We start from the raw sequence: 20,794 nt of genomic DNA, 5'->3' as shown, positions 1-20,794 counted from the left end.
TACAATGGAGAAAACAACCTACTTCTTAGTGTTGTGAAAATAAATGAGGAAACACTCTAAAAGAGATTAAAATATCTGGAGCACCTGGGTGGCTCAGTGGGTTAGGGGTACGACTCTTGATTTTGACTCAGGTAATGATCTCAGGGTCATGAAATAAAGCCCCATATCCGGCTCCATGCTAGATGTGGAGACCAACTGCTTCAAATCTTCCCTCTCCCGCTGCCCTGTCCCTGGTGCTCGCACACTCTCTCTCTCTTAAACAAAAATGTCTGGTACAAGGTAAGAGCTTAATCAAAGTTAGCTGCTACTCTTGTTACATATGAATGAAAAGACAATGTAAAAACGTTGGGAAACTCCTGGAGAAAGTACTGCAGCAAGAGCTGAAAATTTGTATTATCAACTACTCATTATAACCAACTTTCAAGTCTCTGTAGGTCTTACTTAGGTATAGGACTGGGGGCAGGGGGCGGGTGGCTAACTACAGCCTCCAAGCCAAACCCAACCAGGTGCCTGTTTTTGCTCAGACTTTTTTTTTTTTTAAAGTAGGCTCCACACCCAATGTGCAGCCCTAGGCACAGGGGCTTGAATTCACAGTCCTGAGATCAAGACCTGGGCTAAGATCAAGAGACAGATCCTTAACAGACTAAGCCCCCCAGGTGCCCTCAGGTACCCATTATTGTAAATAAAGTATTAATGAAAAGCAGTTCCACCTATTCATTGACATATCTATCATCTATAGTTGTCTTTGCACTATAATGGCACAGCTGAGTAATAAGAGTTTTAAGTAGTTACTACAGAACACATGGCCCACAGAGTCAAATATATTTATTATGTGACCCTTTAAAGAAAAAGTATGCTAGCCCCTAGACTACGAAAACTTAAGTAACCTGAGCTCTCTTTACTTAAGACTGAAATCCACAAGTCCTCCTACAGTTGATAATAGCCATTATACTAGTCTTTGGAAAACAAAAACAATTATGTGAGGAGAATATTACAGGAGGAAACCTTGATCCTTTCTTTAGCTGATGAGCTCCTATCAGAATGAAAAAAATCACCAAGGCTATGCCAATGAAATTAATCTATCATATAATTTGTGTATTACTTAGATATTATATTGAAAATCAGTACCTACTGACTGAACTTTTATTTATGAGAGATTTTATTTATGAGAGAGCGAGCGCACGAGCGGGAAGCTGGAGGGAGTGACAGAGGGCAAGGGAGAAGCAGACTCCCCACTGAGCAGGGAGCCAACAGAGCTCCATCCCAGGACCTGAGATCATGACCTGAGTTGAATGAAGGCAGACACTTAACCAACTGAGACACCCAGGCGCCCCTTGAACCATTTTAAAATAGAAAATACCATGCTTTACATTGAGCCCATTTAAGTAAAGTATAAGTTGTTACACTTGCTTAAAATCCTCCAGTGATAAATGAAAACAAAAGGAAGAGGAGAATGTTGAATAGTACATGAATATGTAAAGAACAAGGGGAAGTATAAAAAGCAAAGGTGAGGATGTGGAGAAAGGGGAACCCTCCTACACTATTGGTAGGAATGCAAGCTGGTACAGCCACTCTGAAAAACAGCATGGAGGTTCCGCAAAAAGCTGAAAATAGAGCTACCCTACAGCCCAGCAATCGCACTACTGGGTATTTACCCCAAAGATACAAATGTAGTGATCTGAAGGGGAACGTGCACCTGAATGTTTATAGCAGCAATGTCCACAACAGCCAAACTATGGAAAGAACCTAGATGTCCAACAACAGATAAATGGATAAAGAAGAATGGAATACTGTGCAGCCACCAAAAGAAATGAAATCTTGCCATTTGCAAAGACATGGATGGAACAGAGGGTTTATGCTGAGCGAAATAAGTCAATCAGAGAAAGACAATTATCATATGATCTCTCTGATATGAGGAATTTGAAAGGCAGAGCGGAGGGATCCTGGGGGTAGAGAATGAAAAAATGAAACAGGATGGGATGGGGAGGGAGACAAACCGTAAGAGACTCTTAATCTCATGAAACAAACTGAGGGGTGCTGGGGTGTGGAGGTAGAGAGAGGGTGGCTGGGTAGAGAGAGGGTGAGAGTGATGGACACTGGGGAGGGTATGTGCTGTGGTGAGCAGTGTGAAATATACAAGCCTGATGATTCACAGACCTGTACCCCTGGGGCAAATAATACATTATATGTTAATATTAAAAAAAAAAAAAAAAAAGCAAAGGCATTTGAAAGAATATGTTTAGGAGATATTTTAAAACATCACTTGTACTTTAATATACTCTCCCCAAAAGTCCTATAACCTCTTCTGACATAAAGATTAAGAAAGATTAAGAAGACCAGACATTATAGTGCCAAATGGTTGGTGTGGTGGAACTCAGTAGTGGGGAAAGTGTGCAGGAGGGCAATATCAAGGTGAAGACAAATGAGAATGTGCTAATTTTAATCGTGAGCAGGGCTAGACTAAATGTTTCAAAATTCATTTTTGGAAATAAATTTCTATTGTGTGTGAGGAGATCATTTTGTGCTGATACAAATGAATCAAAAGGCGAGTTAGTAGAAGATAGCTTATTCTGTCTTTGCTAACACTCAGGAGTGTTAGGAATGACACAGGTGACATTATACAAAGTACAGAGGAAGAGATGGAAGGTACTATAGAGGCCACCAGTGTTTTTGTTTATGGGTTATTAAAACAAAACAAAATAAAACAAAACACTCCAAGCTATAATTTGTTTTATTTTCTATTTTTATACTGAGTAAGTTTTGTATAGGCTACTTACTCTCACAAGCACACATGTGTCCACAAGGCTGAAAAAGAACAGCTGCTTTCTTGTCAGAGCATACCACACATTCTTCAATCTACAAAAAAGTGGTTAGAGCACAAGTGTGAACATCTATAGATAAATCTCCTAACTCTAACAGTTCCTCTTGTATCCAAGTGTATTTCCTCTATAGGGCAACACTCTCAGCACAGGAAACTTAATATGTACTCCTCGGTCCTCTATTCTTTTGGTTACTCATTTTTTTACCCTTATATACCCTGACCCTTCACAGGTTCTATTTCTATATTAGTCTCCCTACCTGTCCCAAAGAATGATAAAGAAAACATTTCCTTTGTGGTAAGAAGGACCAAAATAGAATTTTTTTCCCCCCAAAACTAATTTGACAGAAAAATTCAAAAAACAAGTATAAAAATAAATGTAAGATAAGCTAGATTTCTAATATTAATAAAAACCCAGTCAGATTAGCAGACGGCCAGAACCCATGTGGAATTTGTTTCTTCACATTGGAGGAACTTTCCCTGGACTTGGTTAGCTCCCCCACACTGGTGGGAGTGCATGGCTTTGGGCTGTTCTTTCTCCCTAATCTCTAAAGCCACAAGTCTTCCACAACCTATTCATAATTTCCCTCAATTTTACCTCCTCTTCATCTCCACTTCTTCAGAGTTTTGAGTGCGTAGCTACTTCTTAAGCTGGCTCTTGGCTTTTCTCACCCCCCACCCATCCCCCTGCCCTTGCTTTGCATTCATCTTTCACCTGTTCTCCTCTCTTCTGATACACGTTCACATTTACCTATATCTGTGCCACTTCATAGTAGTGTCCAAAAGTGATGACCACCAGTCACCTATAATCTCACCTAACTAATCTAATAGTGTACACATGCTCTCCATGGACTCTCCAAACTTATACCTCGCTCTGTATGTAGAATTTCCATAGCTGAGTAACAGGGAAAAGAAGTAAGGCATGGTCGGTTGATTTTATATTCCTAGATTCAAACTATAGCTCCACTAATAACAAATATATCTAACATTGTTGAGCCACAGCTCTTTTTATCTGAATGATAAAGAACAACCTTTCTTCACAGGGCAGTAAAGGGTAAATCAGGTATTATGTGTGAAGTGTTTAGTTCAATGCCTAATACAACATCAGTGTCCAAAGTATGGTAATTCTTTTCTTCTCTCTATACAATGATGTGCTATTTCTTTAAAAGATTTCCAAAGCAACTGTTTATACATCTGAATTGTTCACAAGAAGTTTAAAATAATCCAGCAAATTGATTAAACAATCATTTACTTACCAAATCCCCTAATATATATAATATGTGTATATATATATTTTAGGTGTTAAAAATCTTTGTAGCCTTAAATTTTTTCCCCTTTGGATTTTTTCCTCAGGTTATATTCCCAGGAAAAGAATTACCAAATAAGAGAATGCTTACTGTAAAGGCTCATAAATATTGTCAGGATGGTCTCTCAAAATCATGAACCCATTTATTCCACCAACAGCAGTGTTTAAGAGAGTGTTCATTTTCCACTTTTCTGGCTAGCATTTGTAAAATTTTACTTATGCTAATTTGATAGGAATGGTTAATGGTAATTCATAATTTTTTATTTACATTTCTTTAGTTGCTAAAGAGACAAAGCTTGTTTATTCCCCCTTCCTCTAAATACCAGTTTTATAATTTGTTATATCTTTAATGAAAATGTTCCTTATCCTTTAACCACTTGGGGTCACTATTTCTTTATATTCAAAGGCTCTGCAGCTAACCTGGCAAATTTATCTGGTGGGTAGATTACTTTTTGTACTTTTCTACAGGTTTGAAAATTTCTTAATCTGAAAGCCAAACTGACAGTCTACTAATTCTTGGAACTGAAAAGTGGTCTAAAACAAAACGACAGCATATTCCTCCCTTTCTACCTCCCTGTTCCATCAATCTTCCCTCCGTAGACAGTTCTTAATTGTGTCTATCACCACACAGCAGAAAGAACAAGGATTTAAGAATCAAGAGATCTATGTCTGATATTCTGAGTGAATGTCTCTGAGCTTCAATTTTTTTTTTTAAGATTTTATTTATTTATTTGTCAGAGAGAGAGAAAGCGAGAGCGAGCACAGGCAGACAGAGTGGAAGGCAGAGTCAGAGGGAGAAGCAGGCTCCCTGCGGAGCAAGGAGCCCGATGTGGGACTCGATCCCAGGACGCTGGGATCATGACCTGAGCCGAAGGCAACTGCTCAACCAACTGAGCCACCCAGGTGTCCCTGAGCTTCAATTTTTTCAACTGTGAATCCTAGAGCTGGGGCTTCCAGTGGACAACCTGAGGTTCTGAACTCACTTATATCTCTCTTAAAGCACCTACACACCATCTTATATGGCAGAGTAGCTTAATCTAAGTCTCACTAGGTTATAATTTTTTAGTAAGGAATTGTGTATACCTCTGTCTTCATACAAAACAAGGGCTCAATAAAGACTTGCTGAAATAGGGTTTAATCTAACACAAAAAGTTTCAAGCGTAACAGCAGAATACACAGATCAATCTAAAAACAATAAAATGGCTTAAATTCTTTCAGATTCATTCTCAAACTGTTGCTTAGAAGGAACAGTCTTCTAGTCTTAAGGTTCCCTATGAATGTACAAATCACTGGCAAGATAATGCCTTTTAAGTCACTGCCAGCTAATTTTATTATAAGAATTAGTGCGCCTCCTTTATAATTAATGAAGGTAAATGAACAGTTTAAGAAATATCAGCGAAAAATGAGAATAATAGGAAGAAAATGAAAAAAGAGTATAAATTTCACAAATGAAACCAAAGAAAACCAAACATGTCTTTCAATTAAAGCTACTCACCTTAAGAAAAATCATTTCTAAAACACTTAAATCCTACTTTACACACACATATGGAAAAACTAAAAAGGAAAATCAATTATTTTAGTACAGTCAAAATGGAGAAGATGGTATAGTTATGATAAAGCACTAAGTTATACAGGAAAAGGATGGAATCAGAAACCAAGAAAAGAATAATACTTCTCAAAAAAGCGAAGAGTCAGACAAGATAAAAAGTTCAGAGTGGATACAGAATTTGGCCTTCACTAACAGCAAGATGATCAGACTTTATCTGCATCTTGGTGGGACACAATACGAAGTGAGTAGCATCATCTATGAGAATTTCTTGCACAAAATGTTTAAGCGGACTCTAATCAAGCCATTAGATCTAACTTAGAGTTTACAGGAAACACAGAGGATAAAGGGACAAATTAAACGACACTATGCTAAAATAATCAAATCCAGAATGTATGACATTCTACAAAAAAAAAAAAAAAAAAAATCAAGTGGTCTTTTATAAAGAGTATTAGGGTCCATGTACTCAAAAAAAGTATGAAATATATATAACTATAATAAGAAATGGAACCCAATAAATTTCTAGGTTATAAGAGACTTTGGAAGCAATATAGATTTTATTCTTAACTTCTATAGTTTACAGTTAAAGAAGGAAACTCAAAATTATTCTCTTGATAAATAAATTATATATTCTTATATTTAAGTCACTCTTAGACTGAAATTTAACAGACATATGGCATCATATAATCTTACTTATCATTATTTATAGTCTGAAAGAACTTCATAAAATGATAAAATACTACATTAAAAAATTACCTTTGTCCTGGACTGAACTTGTTCTTTACAGATGAGGCATTTCTTGACTCGTGGAGAACATAAAGAACACGTAGCAATATGTCCACATGGCCCAAAAAGAGTATCTCTCTTCATATCTGAGCACACCATGCATTCTTCTAAGGTCTCAGAATCATTACTAATCATAGAAGGACTTCGAGAACCCACCTGACCACTAACAAAAGAAAATATTTATAATCAATCCTATCAGAATATTTCTATTAATTAAAATGCTTTTAAAAAACATCGAGAGCATCATTTGTATAACACAGCTTTAGTTATGTTAAGAAAATCAAGCTGTAACATCTGTTTAAGAAATACTATATATCTTTACATTTATATACATCTCTGCATCTTTACATACTTCTAGTACTACTTAAATTTCAAACTGAACAAAGAGCTCACCCAACAGAAATGGGTATATTTTCTTCTAACAAAGAAATCAAAAACACTACTTACAAAAAATTTAACATGAACACAGTTTCACTCAGACTCTGTTTCGTTTATATAGAACCAGCAGAGATGAGCAGAGGAATAAAACAAAAATTCTAGCTAGAGCTCACAATAGTTATCCTAACTACAGACAGAATGAAGCCTCCAGCAGAGTCCATAACCGACAGGGTACTGTGGAAAATGTGTCACTGCAGCTGCTGTTTTGACATTTCTTTAAATGTATCTTTAGGAGCATAAAATTGTACTATGTAAAGACAGAACTCATCTATAAATCTAAAAATACAAGACAAAGAAATACATAAAGTGACCAAGTACAGCTATAGAAAGGGGATACTCTGTTTCTACCATAATCTTCAGAAACTTGTGAACGCACACACATAGACCAAGCCCTTTCATCTCAGACACCAGTGTTAAGGTTATTACTGCAGTAATTATAGTGCCTTCTATGATTTTAGATGCACGCCATCATTTTGTAATAGAAGTTTATATTCCTTAAGGATAGTCACTTACAGAAATGTATATACCTTTTATATATATATATATGATATATATAAATCATATAAATATATATATATAAATCATATAAATCATATATATATATGTATGATTTCCCCCTTAACAAAGTTCTAAGGTATTGATTCCAACAAGAAGTTATTTATCACTACACCCAAATTACAAAAGAGGCAAGAGAACACAAAAATCAAGGGACTACTAAAATGTTCAATGACAAGAACCAGATATAAAGGGCAATAATAATTGCACAGCACCATTTGGATAAAAAAGGTAATGAAATATACCTTTTTGTATGTCTAAAATATCTCATTAGAAAATCAGTTGTATTATAAATAATTAAAATCACTGACATATTTTACTTTTAGAAAAGAAGACAAGTGTGAAATCATTTTTAGAGACTGCTCCATCAGGAATTGGTTCCTTCATGTGCTCATTCTTTCAAATTCATTCAGTCCTTCAGTGATACCTGGTGCCTGTCAGGCACTATGTAGGGTGCTAGAATTATTACTAAGTTTGTGTGAGATACACCTTACTGGTGAGCATGTAAACTGCCTCTCCTAAAAGTCTATTAAAAGGGTGCCTGGGTGGCTCAGTCATTAAGCGGCTGCCTTTGGCTCAGATCATATCTCAGGACCCTGAGCCCCACATCAGGGTCTCTGCTCAGCAGGCAGCCTGCTTTTCCCTCTTCCACTCCCCCTGCTTGTATTCCCTCTCTCACTGTGTCTCTGTCAAGACAATAAATAAATAAAATATTTTTTTAAAAGTCTATTAAAATTTTAAATATATCTAACAGTCATAGCAATTTCACTAGTAAAAATTTTTCTTATAGATAAATTTCTTGAACATGCAGGAGTACTGGTAGATCAGACAGAATTAGGAAAGTTTCTTAGCACTTCCTAAGCATAAAGTGTCATATTCAGTAATATAGAAAATACAACATGCAATAAGAGACATAGTGTCTTGCAGGAAAATCTTTAAGGAAGAAAGGGTCAACACAAAGAGGATGAACAGAGACAAAGACATTTTCAGATAATTAAGTTCTCCATTATGAAACCACATGGTACTCTTATATATAGAAAGAATAGTAAGTTTTATGATAATAAATGATACAAACCTGACTTTTTCCTTATGACACTTTGCCAGTGCTTTGCAGAGACTTGGATCAGGACACAGATCAAGTGGCGATTGACCCTTCTTATTTCGAATGCTAAGGTCAGCACCATTGGCAGCCAAAAAACAGGCAATAGATGCTGCACTCTTCTTCTCCGCCCCCTGGGTACCAAGTCCCATTATTAACTGAAATCAAATGAAAAGAGTCATGATTTTACCCTTAGAAATCTGTTAGCAATTCTCAACACCAAATATGTGTGTGTGTGTGTGTGTGTGTGTGTGTGCATATCTGTGTATATTATATAAAAATACCCTTCTGGAAAGAGTGGCCCATATAGAGATGGTAAGCATTTATGAATTGCAGTCCTAACATCTGCTCCCCTCTTCACTCCAGTTTTCTTAGGTATAGTCTGAGGACTGACCCACTCTAGTTTCACAGGGGGGCCAAAGAAGGCTGAGACCAATCAGACAGCTACCTCATCTATGTGATTACTTCAGGGATGACAAATAAGGTCAATTCGACCAATAAAACTGAAGAATGGGACTTCTGATTGACATACTGAGGAAACAGTAATCCCTTTTCCACTCAATGTAGCGCTGGAGCTGCTGGCAACCAACATGAAATAGTAAGAGAACAGACACAAAGCAAAGAACCACACCAAGGAACTGAACCAAGAAATGGAGGAGATAAATCAGGGTCTGAAGCCACATGAGCTACTCATTCAAAGATGTTATCAAATATCTGTACAGCATCTAAAATGGACCAAATACTATGTTTAGCACTTTCCATGAGTTAACTCATTTAATCTCTACAACAACCTTATGGAGGTAATTATTCCATCCCCTCCTTTTTAAAATGAGAAAGGAGGGATGCCTGGGTGGCTCAGTCAGTTAAAAGCATCTGCCTTTGGCTCAGGTCATGATCCCAGGGTCCTGAGACCAGGTCCTGTACTGGGCTCCTTGCTCAGCAGGGAGCCTGCTTCTCCCTTTGCCTACCTTCTTCTCTCTCACTCTCTGACAAATAAATCTTTAAAAAAATAAAATGAAAAAGGAGGCACATAGGAGTTAGAGAATTTATCAGTGGTCATACAGAAGGGCAGCAATTCTCAAGCACTTTGGTCTCAGAACCCCTTCACATTCTTAAAAATGATTCTAAAATTCATTTTAGGGTTGGCATCACATACGGAAAGGAGAAAGACTTAGAATAGTTAAACAACTTTGAAAAAGAAGGAAAAAGTTGGAGGACCTTTATTACCTGAGTTGAATGTTTATAATAAAGCTACAGAAATGGGTATCTGGGTGGCTCAGATGGTTAATCATCTGCCTTCGGCTCAGGTTATTACCCCAGGATCTTGGTACAGAGCCCCATGTCCTACTCCCTGCTCTCCAGGGAGTCTGCTTCTTCCTCTCCCTCTACCTCTCCTCGTGCTTGTGCTCACACACACACACACACACACACTCTCTCTCTCTCTCTCAAATGAATAAATAAAATCTTTAAAAATTAATAAATAAATGAAATGAAAATAAAGCTACAGTATTCAAGATAGTAGGGTTGGCATCACATAGCTAAAGACACAGATCAGCGGATCAGAATACAAGATCCAGAAAGACTCACACGTATGGTTAATTGATTTAGGACAAAGGCACAACAGACAACACAGTAGAAAAAGTCTTTTCAACAAATGGTGGTGGAATAACTGGAACATTCACATGCAAAACAATGAGCTCTGATAACTTATACTATATTTAAAAACTAACTCAAAATGAATCAAAGTCCGATGAAAGACCTAAATGTAAGACAGAAATCCATCAGAATCCTAGAGGAGAATACAGGCAGCAACCTCCTTGACCTCAGCCACAGCAACTTCTTGCTAGACACGTTTCCAGAGGCAAGGGAAACAAAGGCAAAAATGAACTATGAGGACTTCACCAGGACAAAAAGCTTTTGCACAGCAAAGGAAACAGTCCACAAAACTAAAAGGCAACCTACCAAACCAAATGGGAAAGATAATGCAAATGACATTATCAGATAAAGGGCTAGTATCTAAAATCTATAAAGAACTCATCAAACTCAACACCCAAAAAACAAAATATCTGGTCAAGAAATGGGCAGAAGATATGAACAGACATTTCTCCAAAGAAGACATACAAATGGCTAACAGACACATGAAAAAATGCTCAGTATCAGTCATCATCAGAGAAATACAAATCAAAACCATAATTAGACACCACCTCACACCAGTCAGAATGGCTAAAATTAACAACTCAGGAAACAATACATGTTGACAAGGATGCATAAAAGGGGGAACCCTCTTATACTGTTGGTGGGAATGCAAGCTGGTGCAGCCACTCTGGAAAATAGTATGGAGGTTCCTCAAAAAGTTAAAAATAGAGCTACCCTACAACCCAGCAATTGTACTACTGGGTATTTATCCAAAGGTGATCCGAAGAGGCACTTGCACCTCAATGTTTATAGCAACAATGTCCGCAATAGCCAAACTATGGAAAGAACCCAGATATTCATCAACAGACAACTGGATAAAGAAGATATGAGGTATATATACAAAATGGAATATTACTCAGCCATCAAAAGGAATGAAATCTTGCCATTTGCAACAACCTGGATGGAACTAGAGTGTATTATGCCAAGTGAAATAAGTCAGTCAAAGAAAGACAAACACCGTATGATTTCACTCACATGTGGATTTAAGAAACAAAAACTGATGAACACGGGTCAGGGAAGGAAAAATAAAATAAGCTAAAAACAAAGAGGGAGACAAACCCTAAGAGACTCTTGACTACAGAGAACAAATTGAGGGTTGCTGGGTTGCAGGGAGGTTGGAGAGATGGGCTAACTGGGTAATCAGCATTAAGGAGGGTACTTGATGTAATGAGTACTGGGTGTTTTTGGTTTATTTATTTATTTATTTATTTGACACAGAGAGAGAGAGAGAGATCGCAAGTAGGCAGAGAGGCAGGCAGAGAGAGAGGGGAAGCAGGCTCCCCGCCAAGCAGAGAGCCCGATGCGGGGCTCGATCCCAGTACCCTGAGATCATGACCTGAGCCGAAAGCAGAGGCTTAACCCACTGAGCGACCCAGGCACCCCAATACTGGGTTTTATATGCAACTAATGAATTACTAAATTCTACCCTGAAATTAGTAATACATTATATGTTAACTAACTTGAACTCAAGTTAAAAAAAAAAAAAATCATAGTCCTAAAAGAAAGAGCTAAAACTTAATACACTTCAAGTACAAAAGAGGAGAAAACCTTAGTGACCCTGGGTTTGGCAAATATTTTTCATATAAGACACAAAAAGCACAAACAATGAAAGAAAAATTTATAAATTAGACTTCATCAAAATTAAAAACTTCTTCTCTTCCAAAAACACCATTGAAAGAATGAAAAGACAAGCCAAAAATGGGGAGAAAAATAAGTCCATGTCCCATATCTGATCTAGAACTTGAATTCACAGACTCTTAAAACTCAATAGTAAGAAAAGAGCTCAACAAAACAATGCACAAAAAAATGTGAACAGGCACTTCATCAAATACTATGTGAGTGACAAACAAGCAAATGAAAAGATGTTCAATATCGTAGTCACTGGGGTACCTGGGTAACTCAGTCGGTTAAGTGTCTCCCTTCCGCTCAGGTCATGATCCTGGAGTCCCAAGATCAAGCCCTGCATTGGTCTCTCTCTGCTTCTCCCTCTTCCTCTGCTCCTCCCCTGTTCAAGCTTTTCTCTCTCACACACACACTCTCTTTCAAATAAATAAATAAAATCTTAAAAAAAAAATCAGTGGGTAGCCCTGTCCATTAAGCATCAGCTTTTGACTCGGGTCATGATCTCAGGGTCCTGAGATCAAGTTCCGCATCAGGCTCCCTGCTCAGCGGGGAGTCTGCTTCACCCTCTGCCCAACCCCCTTCCCCGCACCTGCACCCGGGCTGCTTGTGCTCACACCCTTGTGCGCTCGGCTCTCTCTCTCTCTCTGTCTCTCTCTCTCTCTCAAAAATAAATAAATAAATAAATAAATAAATTTTAAAAATAAAACAAATATATCAGTGGTCAATAGGGAAATGCAAATCAAAACCCCAACATACCACTATGCACCTATATGAATAGCTAGAGTTAAAAAAGAAGAACCAAACAACTTTCAGTAAGAATTTGAAACAATTCATCCAGAAGTAACTATACTTAGTCCATAAACTATACTTCTACATATGCAGCTCTGATAAATATTTTATCAGAAACAAATTAAATTAACAGTAAATATAAGATTTGCATTAAAAGATACTTCCAGTAGTACTGAATTAAAGATTAATTTACTTACTGTGTTTTTGGATGGCTCCCATGCAGCATCAACCTTCCCCACATCTTGCATATCTTGGAGCTGACGTAGCTGAGACAAGGTGTGATGCCTCAGAGCTTCATGCAAAGGAGTATCCCCATCCTTATCCTGAATATCTAATTTGGCACCTGCACGGACCAAAAGCTAAAAGAGAAAGACATCTCATTTTGCTAAGGTGTCTCTGGCCCATAAGAAATTACTATGTACCTAAACTAACACAGACAAAAATCAGAGAGGGAGACAAGCTGTAAGAGACTCTTAACTATAGGAAACAAACTGAGGGTTGCTGGAGGAGAGGGAAGTGGGGGATGTGGTAACTGGGCAAGGGGCATTAAGGACATATGATGTAATAAGCACTGGGTATTATTTGCAACTGATGAATCACTTAACTCTATCCCCCGGAAACTAAACTAAAATAAAATAGTAACACTGACAGAGCCCCAGAACTACCTGAAGGGGATTGCCACCAAAGCTAATTATCTTTATATAGTCACATGCTACTCTCAAAATTCCTGGGGTTGGGGCGCCTGGGTGGCTCAGTGGGTTAAAGCCTCTGCCTTCAGCTCAGGTCATGATCCCAGGGTTCTGGGATTGAGCCCCGTATCAGGCTCTCTGCTCAGGAGCCTGCTTCTCCTCTCTCTGTCTCTGCCTGCCTCTCTGCCCAAAAAAAAAAAAAAAAAATTCCTGGGGCTCCTTTACAAATAGTGATGAGTGCTGCTTACTCAAATATATTGAATCAGAAAAAAACAGAAAGAAATGAGAACCAATATGTGGCTTACTTCATCAACTCTAAAATCAAGATAACTGGGAGAAATTTAGGAATTTTTTTCCTTTTATTTTTTTGTTTTTTTAAAGATTTTATTTTTTCAGGGCACCTGGGAGGCACAGTGAGTTGAGCATCCAACTCTTGGTTTTGGCTCAGGTTGAGATCTCAGGATCATGAGATTGAGCTCCACACTGGGCTCTGTGCCCAGTGTGGAATCTGCTTAGGACTCTCTCTCCCTCTCTCTTGGCTCCTCCCACCCTGCTCACTCACTCTCCCAAATAAATAAATAAATCTTTAAAAATAAAAAAGATTTTGTCAAGTAATCTCTACAAACAATGTGGGGCTCGAATTCACAACCCCAAGATCAAGAGTTGCATGCTCTACCAACTGCGCCAGCCATGCACCTCCTTTTTCTCCTATATTTCAGATATGTGAGTTGGGATATTTTAATTTACTTCCAATAGGACCAAATCATAAATGTTCAAAATTCTTCCACTACTTAAAGAAACAAGCAAGTTATCTATTCCACTCTCTTTGGTCAATTTTCTCCAAATATATAGTCATAAGGAAAGTCCAAAAATCCCAGATAAATGATGAATTTTTAGCAAGAGGAATTTTTTTTAGTATTTAAATTTTTTTAAATTTTAATTCAATTATTAACATATAATGTATCATTGGTTTCAGAGGGACAGGTCTGTGATTCATCAGTCTTATCTAACACCCAGTGCTCATAACATCATGTGCCCTCTTTAACGCCCAGCACCCAGTTACCCCATCCTGCCACCCCTCTCCCCTCCAGCAACCCTCAGTCTGAGCAAGAGGAATTTTAAATAACAATAAAGGTCAAGTGTCTCCTAAACTACAACATCTTAAATAAAATGAATAATTGATATACCTCAAAGATATTTTAAGTAGTAAATATAACTTTTTATTTAAGACTTTACTTACGGAGCTTTACTGATTTTCCTAATCCTTTCAACAAATGCTGTCAGAGTTTTAGAAAAATACCATACACAGAAGCCCATCTCAAGTATATGGTCTTACCCATACTGGCAAATTACTGTTTTGGGGTGGTTTGTTTGTTTTGTTTTGTTTTACTTTGTTCCAAAAAGCTTACATAAATTGTCACTCTAGGACAGTGTTTCTCAAATTTGAACATGCATGAAAATTACCTGAAGGACTTGTTAAACCACAGATTGCTAGTTCCCACCCCTGGAGATTCTGATTTGGTCGGTCTGAGGTGGGGCCCAAGAATTTTCTACCAAGGTCCCAGGTGATGCTGATGCTGCTGGTTCAGCTTCTAAACTTTAAGAATCACTGTTCTACAAAAAAATTTTAAACCGATAATCTTTCAAATATTTTCTCTGGAATATCAGATTAATCAAATAAAAATACATATTTCAGCTTTTTTGGAATCTGTGCAGCAAAAGTCCAGCCAAAACTTTTCACTGTAGTTCACTCTCAATTATATAAATTAAGAGGGAATGTACTTTTTAAAAACCAATTTATATGTTACTTTGAAATTTTCTGATTTAGTATTTTGGGAAGTCACAAGTCTGACAACTAAATTATATAACAGACTTTGAATATCACAGTTTTAAGATTTTCTCTATTATAAATTAAAACTTTTTACCCAACTGAGGCAAAATATTAGCCTAAAATAATGATTTTTATATCTAACTATGCCTTTTGAAAAATCGAACTATGAATGATTTTCAGGACCTTCTAGAAATCTGTCTGGTTAAAACACAAATACAAGGTAAAAGTTTTGTTAGTAAATACTTTACCCTCACAATCTGGGTGTGCTGTCGTTCAACAGCAAGGTGCAGGGCAGTTTGCTGGTTCACATTCTGGATATCCAGGTTAGCGTTACCCTGAACAAGAAGGACAAAGTTTACATACTCATAATTTGACAACCATGAACACTATAGGGCTTAAACACAGCTCCCTCTCAATCTCCATTACACAGCAATAGAAATAATTAGCTCCTTTTAACTGTAAGTAAAATTTCCTAAAAATTCTATTAGTGACTCTTCATATTGGATTTAGATTTACTTTAATGACCTAATAAGGTCACCTCCTCTTGCTGCATGACTGAGCTCTTATTCAGTGAAAAGGAACTTAGCTGGAGGGTGAGAAGACAATGTTTAATTAATTAGTACATAAAAATACTTATTAAAGGGAAAGCAAAAAGTCCTACCAGGGTCCTGGGACAGTCACAGCACTATATGAGAACAGCTGATTCCAATGACAGAGGAAAGAAATGGAGAAGCAAAATCCTGAGCTCACTGGCACAGAGGGACCTAAAACTTCAAGAACTTAAGCAAGCGTTCTGCCATTTTATGCTTATTTCCTCAGCTCTAACACAGTCATAGTACAACCTATTTCAGAGTCAGTGTGATGATGGGGTTCAGGATGGACTGTCCCAATGTACTGCTACCTTGGCATACTGATTATTTTGAATTAAAGTTACTTAAGAAACAGCCAGTGCAAGGACACTCTGGCCTTCCTTTGTTACTCTGAAAGCAGGAAATAAATTCCCTGTGAAGGCTATCACTCTCTGCACCTGGAGGGTATAAGGCCAGAGATGAAGAATTAAGGGCCAAGAACTGACTATATAAACTTTGTTACTTCGTTTATTTGCTACGCCAAGTGCAAACCCCTTTGTGAATTCTCCCCAAATAACTATTTGTTTAAAAGGTATAAAAGCTGCCTGCTTCAGTCACTTTGAATAGTCTCATGCCAACATGCCTATTCTCATTAAATGCAGAAAGTAAGGGATTTTCTTTAAAGTCTCCTAAACTTTTCCATTATTAGATTTTCCAAAGTAGTATTCACTGTATGATATACTATAATTCGTTTACCTAGACTCTAGCTCATAAACATTGGGCTTGCTTCCAGTTTGAGGTTATTACAAATAAAGCTGCTACAAATATTTAGTACAAATATTTGTGTACAAATGTTCTCTTGGTACATACTAGAAGGGAGGCTGCTGGGTTGTACAGTAAATACATGTTTAACTTTATCAGGAAATGTCAAATTATTGTTAAAATGGCTGCTTTGTAAAATGCCAGCAATGTATATGAATTCTAAATGCTCCACACCCTAACCAACATTTGGTTAAGTTTGGTCATTTTCATTGGTAGGTGATAGAAGTAGTAGATTAGTAGTATTTCACTGTGGTTAGAATTTCTAATCCCCTAATGAACTATGGTAATTGAAGCAAAATCACAGGAAATATGATCAACATACAAAAAACAACTGTTTTTCTGTATGTTTACAATATACGATTAGAAACTGAAGGCTTAAACAATATAATTTACAAAAGCGTGAAAAAACTACTTTAAGATAAATTTTAAAAAAAGATAAATCTAAAATGTGCAGAGCAATTAAAATGTCAAGCTATTTTTTTTCTTTTAAAGATTTCATTCATTCACTTGACAGAGATCACAAGTAGGCAGAGAGGCAGGCAGAGAGAGAGAGAGAAAGGGAAGCAGGCTCCCCACTGAGCAGAGAGCAGGGCTCGATCCCAGGACCCTGGGATCATGACCTGAGCCGAAGGCAGAGGCTTAACCCACTGAGCCACCCAAGTGCCCCAAAATGCCAAGACTTTTTAACAGAAACTAATCATTTTGGGGCACCTGGGTGGCTCAGTGGATTAAAGTCTCTGCCTTTGGCCCAGGTCATGATCCCCGGGTCCTCGGATCCGAGCCCCGCATCGGGCTCTCTGCTCAGCAGGGAGCCTGCTTCCTCCTCTCTCTTTGCCTGCCTCTCTGCCTACTTGTGATCTCTGTCAAATAAGTAAATAAAACATTTTTTAAAAAAAAAAGGAAAAGAAACTTATCATTTGATTCTAAAACCTATAGGGAAATTCAAAAGATCTAAAATACTTCAGTAATTCTGAGAAAGAAGAAGAGAGAATGAATTTGGAGGACTTATTTTAACTGATTTCAAGACTTACTAAAAAACAATAACCAAGATAGTGTGATACTGGCATAACAGTCAGTTATCTGTATTTTAGATTGAAAAGGAACTTCTCACAATTACTAATGCTAACAACAGTAACTTTAATAATAAAGGCTTACTAGTCAATGGTATTGTAATAGCATTGTATGGTGATAGATGACAGCTACACCCGTGAGCACAGCTTAATGAACAACATTCCAATTGTCAAATCACTATGTTATATACCTGAAACTAATGTAATATTGCGTGTCAACCATACTTCAATAAAAACAATAATAATAATTAAGCCTTAAAATGGCAGGGTAAAACAAAGTTTAACTTTTGAACTATTTTTTTAATCTAAACTAGAATTCTATAGTTCAGGGAGTATCTACCTTATAATGTGACGTTAATTACAGATAATGGACAATTCACTGAATTCTGCTATTTCATCTTCTTAACTAGACTATAAATTCCTTGAAGTCAGACAGAGATCACAGATAATTCTTTGGTAACTAATGCTTCTCTATGACATACGTATTTATAAATTTTGCTGAAAAACATCATAAAACTACAGTAAATAAGTTCCCTTCAAAATCCAATCTCATAAAAATGTAATGTCATCTTATTTTAGAGATGAATGAAATGACTGAAGTTAACCTGTGCTGCTATCCAGCCACAGACTCCAGGAGTCCAGCAGTTTTCATGACCTGAATTTCCAAATCCAGGCTGCAGCCTGGTGTTTCTTGATGGCAACTGGCCACATGAGCTTAGATACCAACATAATGGTTCTTGGTCCTATGGCTGATGGATACTTCTACAACAGTGGCAGCAAATCTGGAAAATCTCTGTTCATTGATGCCTATGTCATAGGACCAATCCAGGAACTGTGTAGGAGAGAATTTTCAGGGCTAAGGAATATTCTCTACCCCCTTACACACACAGAGCACTATCCTCCATCCAAGAACCAGTGTAGGCAGAAGAATGAATATGTACCATATCTGAATTTGCATCCTCATGGAGTTTTACCATAACCTACCAACAGGCAGTTGATGAAGTAAAAAATAAATGAACAGTAATGGTCCAAATAATTAAAATTAAATTAGAAATTATGGCACAGTTTTCCTACCTGGTGTACCAACAGTTCGGCCACTTCTACGTGATTGTTAAGGGCAGCCAGATGCAAAGCAGTATAACCGTCATCTTTCTTCTCATCCACAATCCATGGTCTTGGTAATTTAGATAGTAAAACACGCATTGCACTGCAAATCAAGTTTACATGATTTTGGTATTAATGTAATTTGATATTTAATTAAATATTTCATTATTTTCTTTAGAAAAAATATATAAAGGAAACTTCTAAAATCAAGTAAAAACGTTCTTTTTTAAAGAAAATTACGCCTTCAGTGGGCACCTGGGTGGCTCAGTGAGTTAAGCCTCTGCCTTCGGCTCAGGTCATGGTCTCAGGGTCCTGGGATCAAGCCCTGCATCAGGCTCTCTGATCAGCAGGGAGCCTGCTTCCCCCTCTCTCTCTGCCTGCTTCTCTGCCTACTCGTGATCTCTACCTGTCAAATAAATAAATAAAATCCTAAAAAAAAATGTGCCCTCAGAGACAAATGAATTATATTTTTTTCTAAATCTCTAATGTGCAGCTTTTTGATGCTTTAAGAGGTAAACAAACTATCACCATTTGGGGAATATAATCAAACTAGAATGGGAGTGTTACAAGGGGAAAACATTATGAGAAAAACAAACAAACAAAAAAACCCAAAGGGGAAAGAAATATTTCCTAACAAGGACATATATGGTCTTGTGGAAACTCCTAGGTTCAATCTGAATAGTATCTATTAATGAAAGAGTTAATAAAGAACAGCCAGGTAACAACAATAACAAAAAGTAGGAATAATAGTGATAAAAAGACAAATTTCATGTAACTGGTAGATTATCATGAATTGCAGTTAAAAATCTCATATATGTCATTTAGCAGTGCAAAATCTAGTTGAAATCAAAACACACAGAATGGTAATTATAATTTAATATTTAAAATTTATGGATTAATTATTTCCAGAGCAAGAAAGACAGTTATCCTAAACACCATCAAAGAGTAAAACATTAAAAAGCAGGAGAAGTAATTATCAAGAAGTGATATTCCTTTAAAAATAAACTATCGGGACTATATAAAAATAAAAAGCTTTTGCACAGCAAAAAAAACCATCAGTAAGACAAAAAGGCAACCTACTCAATGGGAGAAGATATGTGCAAATGATGTATCTGATAAGGGGTTAATATCCAAAACACACAAAGATTATATACAACTAAACTCCAAAAAAACAAAGAATTTGATTAAAAAATGGGCAGAGGACCTGAACAGACATTCTTCCAAAGAAGACAAAGAGATGTACAACAAATGAAAAGCTGCTCAAAATCAGTAATCATCAGGGAAATGAGACATCATTTTACACCTGTCACGATGGCTAAAATCAGACAAGAAATAACGTGTTGCTGAGGAGATAGAGGAAAAGGAACCCTAGTGTACTGTTGGTGGGAAAATAAATTGGTACAGCTACTGTGGAAAACAGTATGGAGGTTCCTCAAAAAATTAAAAATAAAAATATCATATGATCCAAAAATTCCACTACCAGGGAGATCATATGATAGTTGTCTTTCTCTGCTTGACTTATTTCGCTAAGCATGATACGCTCTAGTTCCATCCATGTTGTCACAAATGGCAAGATTTCATTTCTTTTGATGGCTGCATAGTATTCCATTGTGTATATATACCACATCTTCTTGATCCATTCATCTGTTGATGGACATCTAGGTTCTTTCCATAGTTTGGCTATTGTGGACATTGCTGCTATAAACATTTGGGTGCATGTGCCCCTTTGGATCACTACGTTTGTATCTTTAGGGTAAATACCCAATAGTGCAATTGCTGGGTCATAGGGCAGTTCTATTTTCAACATTTTGAGGAACCTCCATGCTGTTTTCCAGAGTGGCTGCACCAGCTTGCATTCCCACCAACAGTGTAGGAGGGTTCCCCTTTCTCCGCATCCTCGCCAGCATCTGTCATTTCCTGACTTATTTTAGCCATTCTGACTGGTGTGAGGTGATATCTCATTGTGGTTTTGATTTGTATTTCCCTGATGCCGAGTGATATGGAGCACTTTTTCATGTGTCTGTTGGCCATCTGGATGTCTTCTTTGCAGAAAT

At 37.2% G+C, this 20,794-nt stretch overlaps 1 protein-coding gene across 1 annotated transcript in view; it reads right to left on the bottom strand.

Moving 5' to 3' along the window:
- MIB1 (MIB E3 ubiquitin protein ligase 1) overlaps positions 1-20,794 on the bottom strand; it is a 136,227-nt gene that overhangs the window by 14,553 nt on the left and 100,880 nt on the right. The window contains exons 13-18 of the mRNA XM_004742825.3: positions 18,711-18,843; positions 15,424-15,510; positions 12,853-13,014; positions 8,525-8,706; positions 6,427-6,619; positions 2,778-2,856 (exon numbers count right to left, since the gene is read on the bottom strand). Coding sequence (XP_004742882.1) covers positions 2,778-2,856; positions 6,427-6,619; positions 8,525-8,706; positions 12,853-13,014; positions 15,424-15,510; positions 18,711-18,843 — 836 coding nt within the window. The remainder of the gene's footprint in view (positions 1-2,777; positions 2,857-6,426; positions 6,620-8,524; positions 8,707-12,852; positions 13,015-15,423; positions 15,511-18,710; positions 18,844-20,794) is intronic.

The sequence above is a fragment of the Mustela putorius genome, unplaced genomic scaffold, assembly GCF_011764305.1.
Source record: "Mustela putorius furo isolate JIRA1106 unplaced genomic scaffold, ASM1176430v1.1 tig00003858_pilon_pilon_pilon, whole genome shotgun sequence".
Taxonomy (NCBI): Eukaryota; Metazoa; Chordata; class Mammalia; order Carnivora; family Mustelidae; genus Mustela; species Mustela putorius.
Note: the sequence above shows the minus strand (reverse complement) of the source record. Positions and strands in the feature narration are given on the sequence as shown.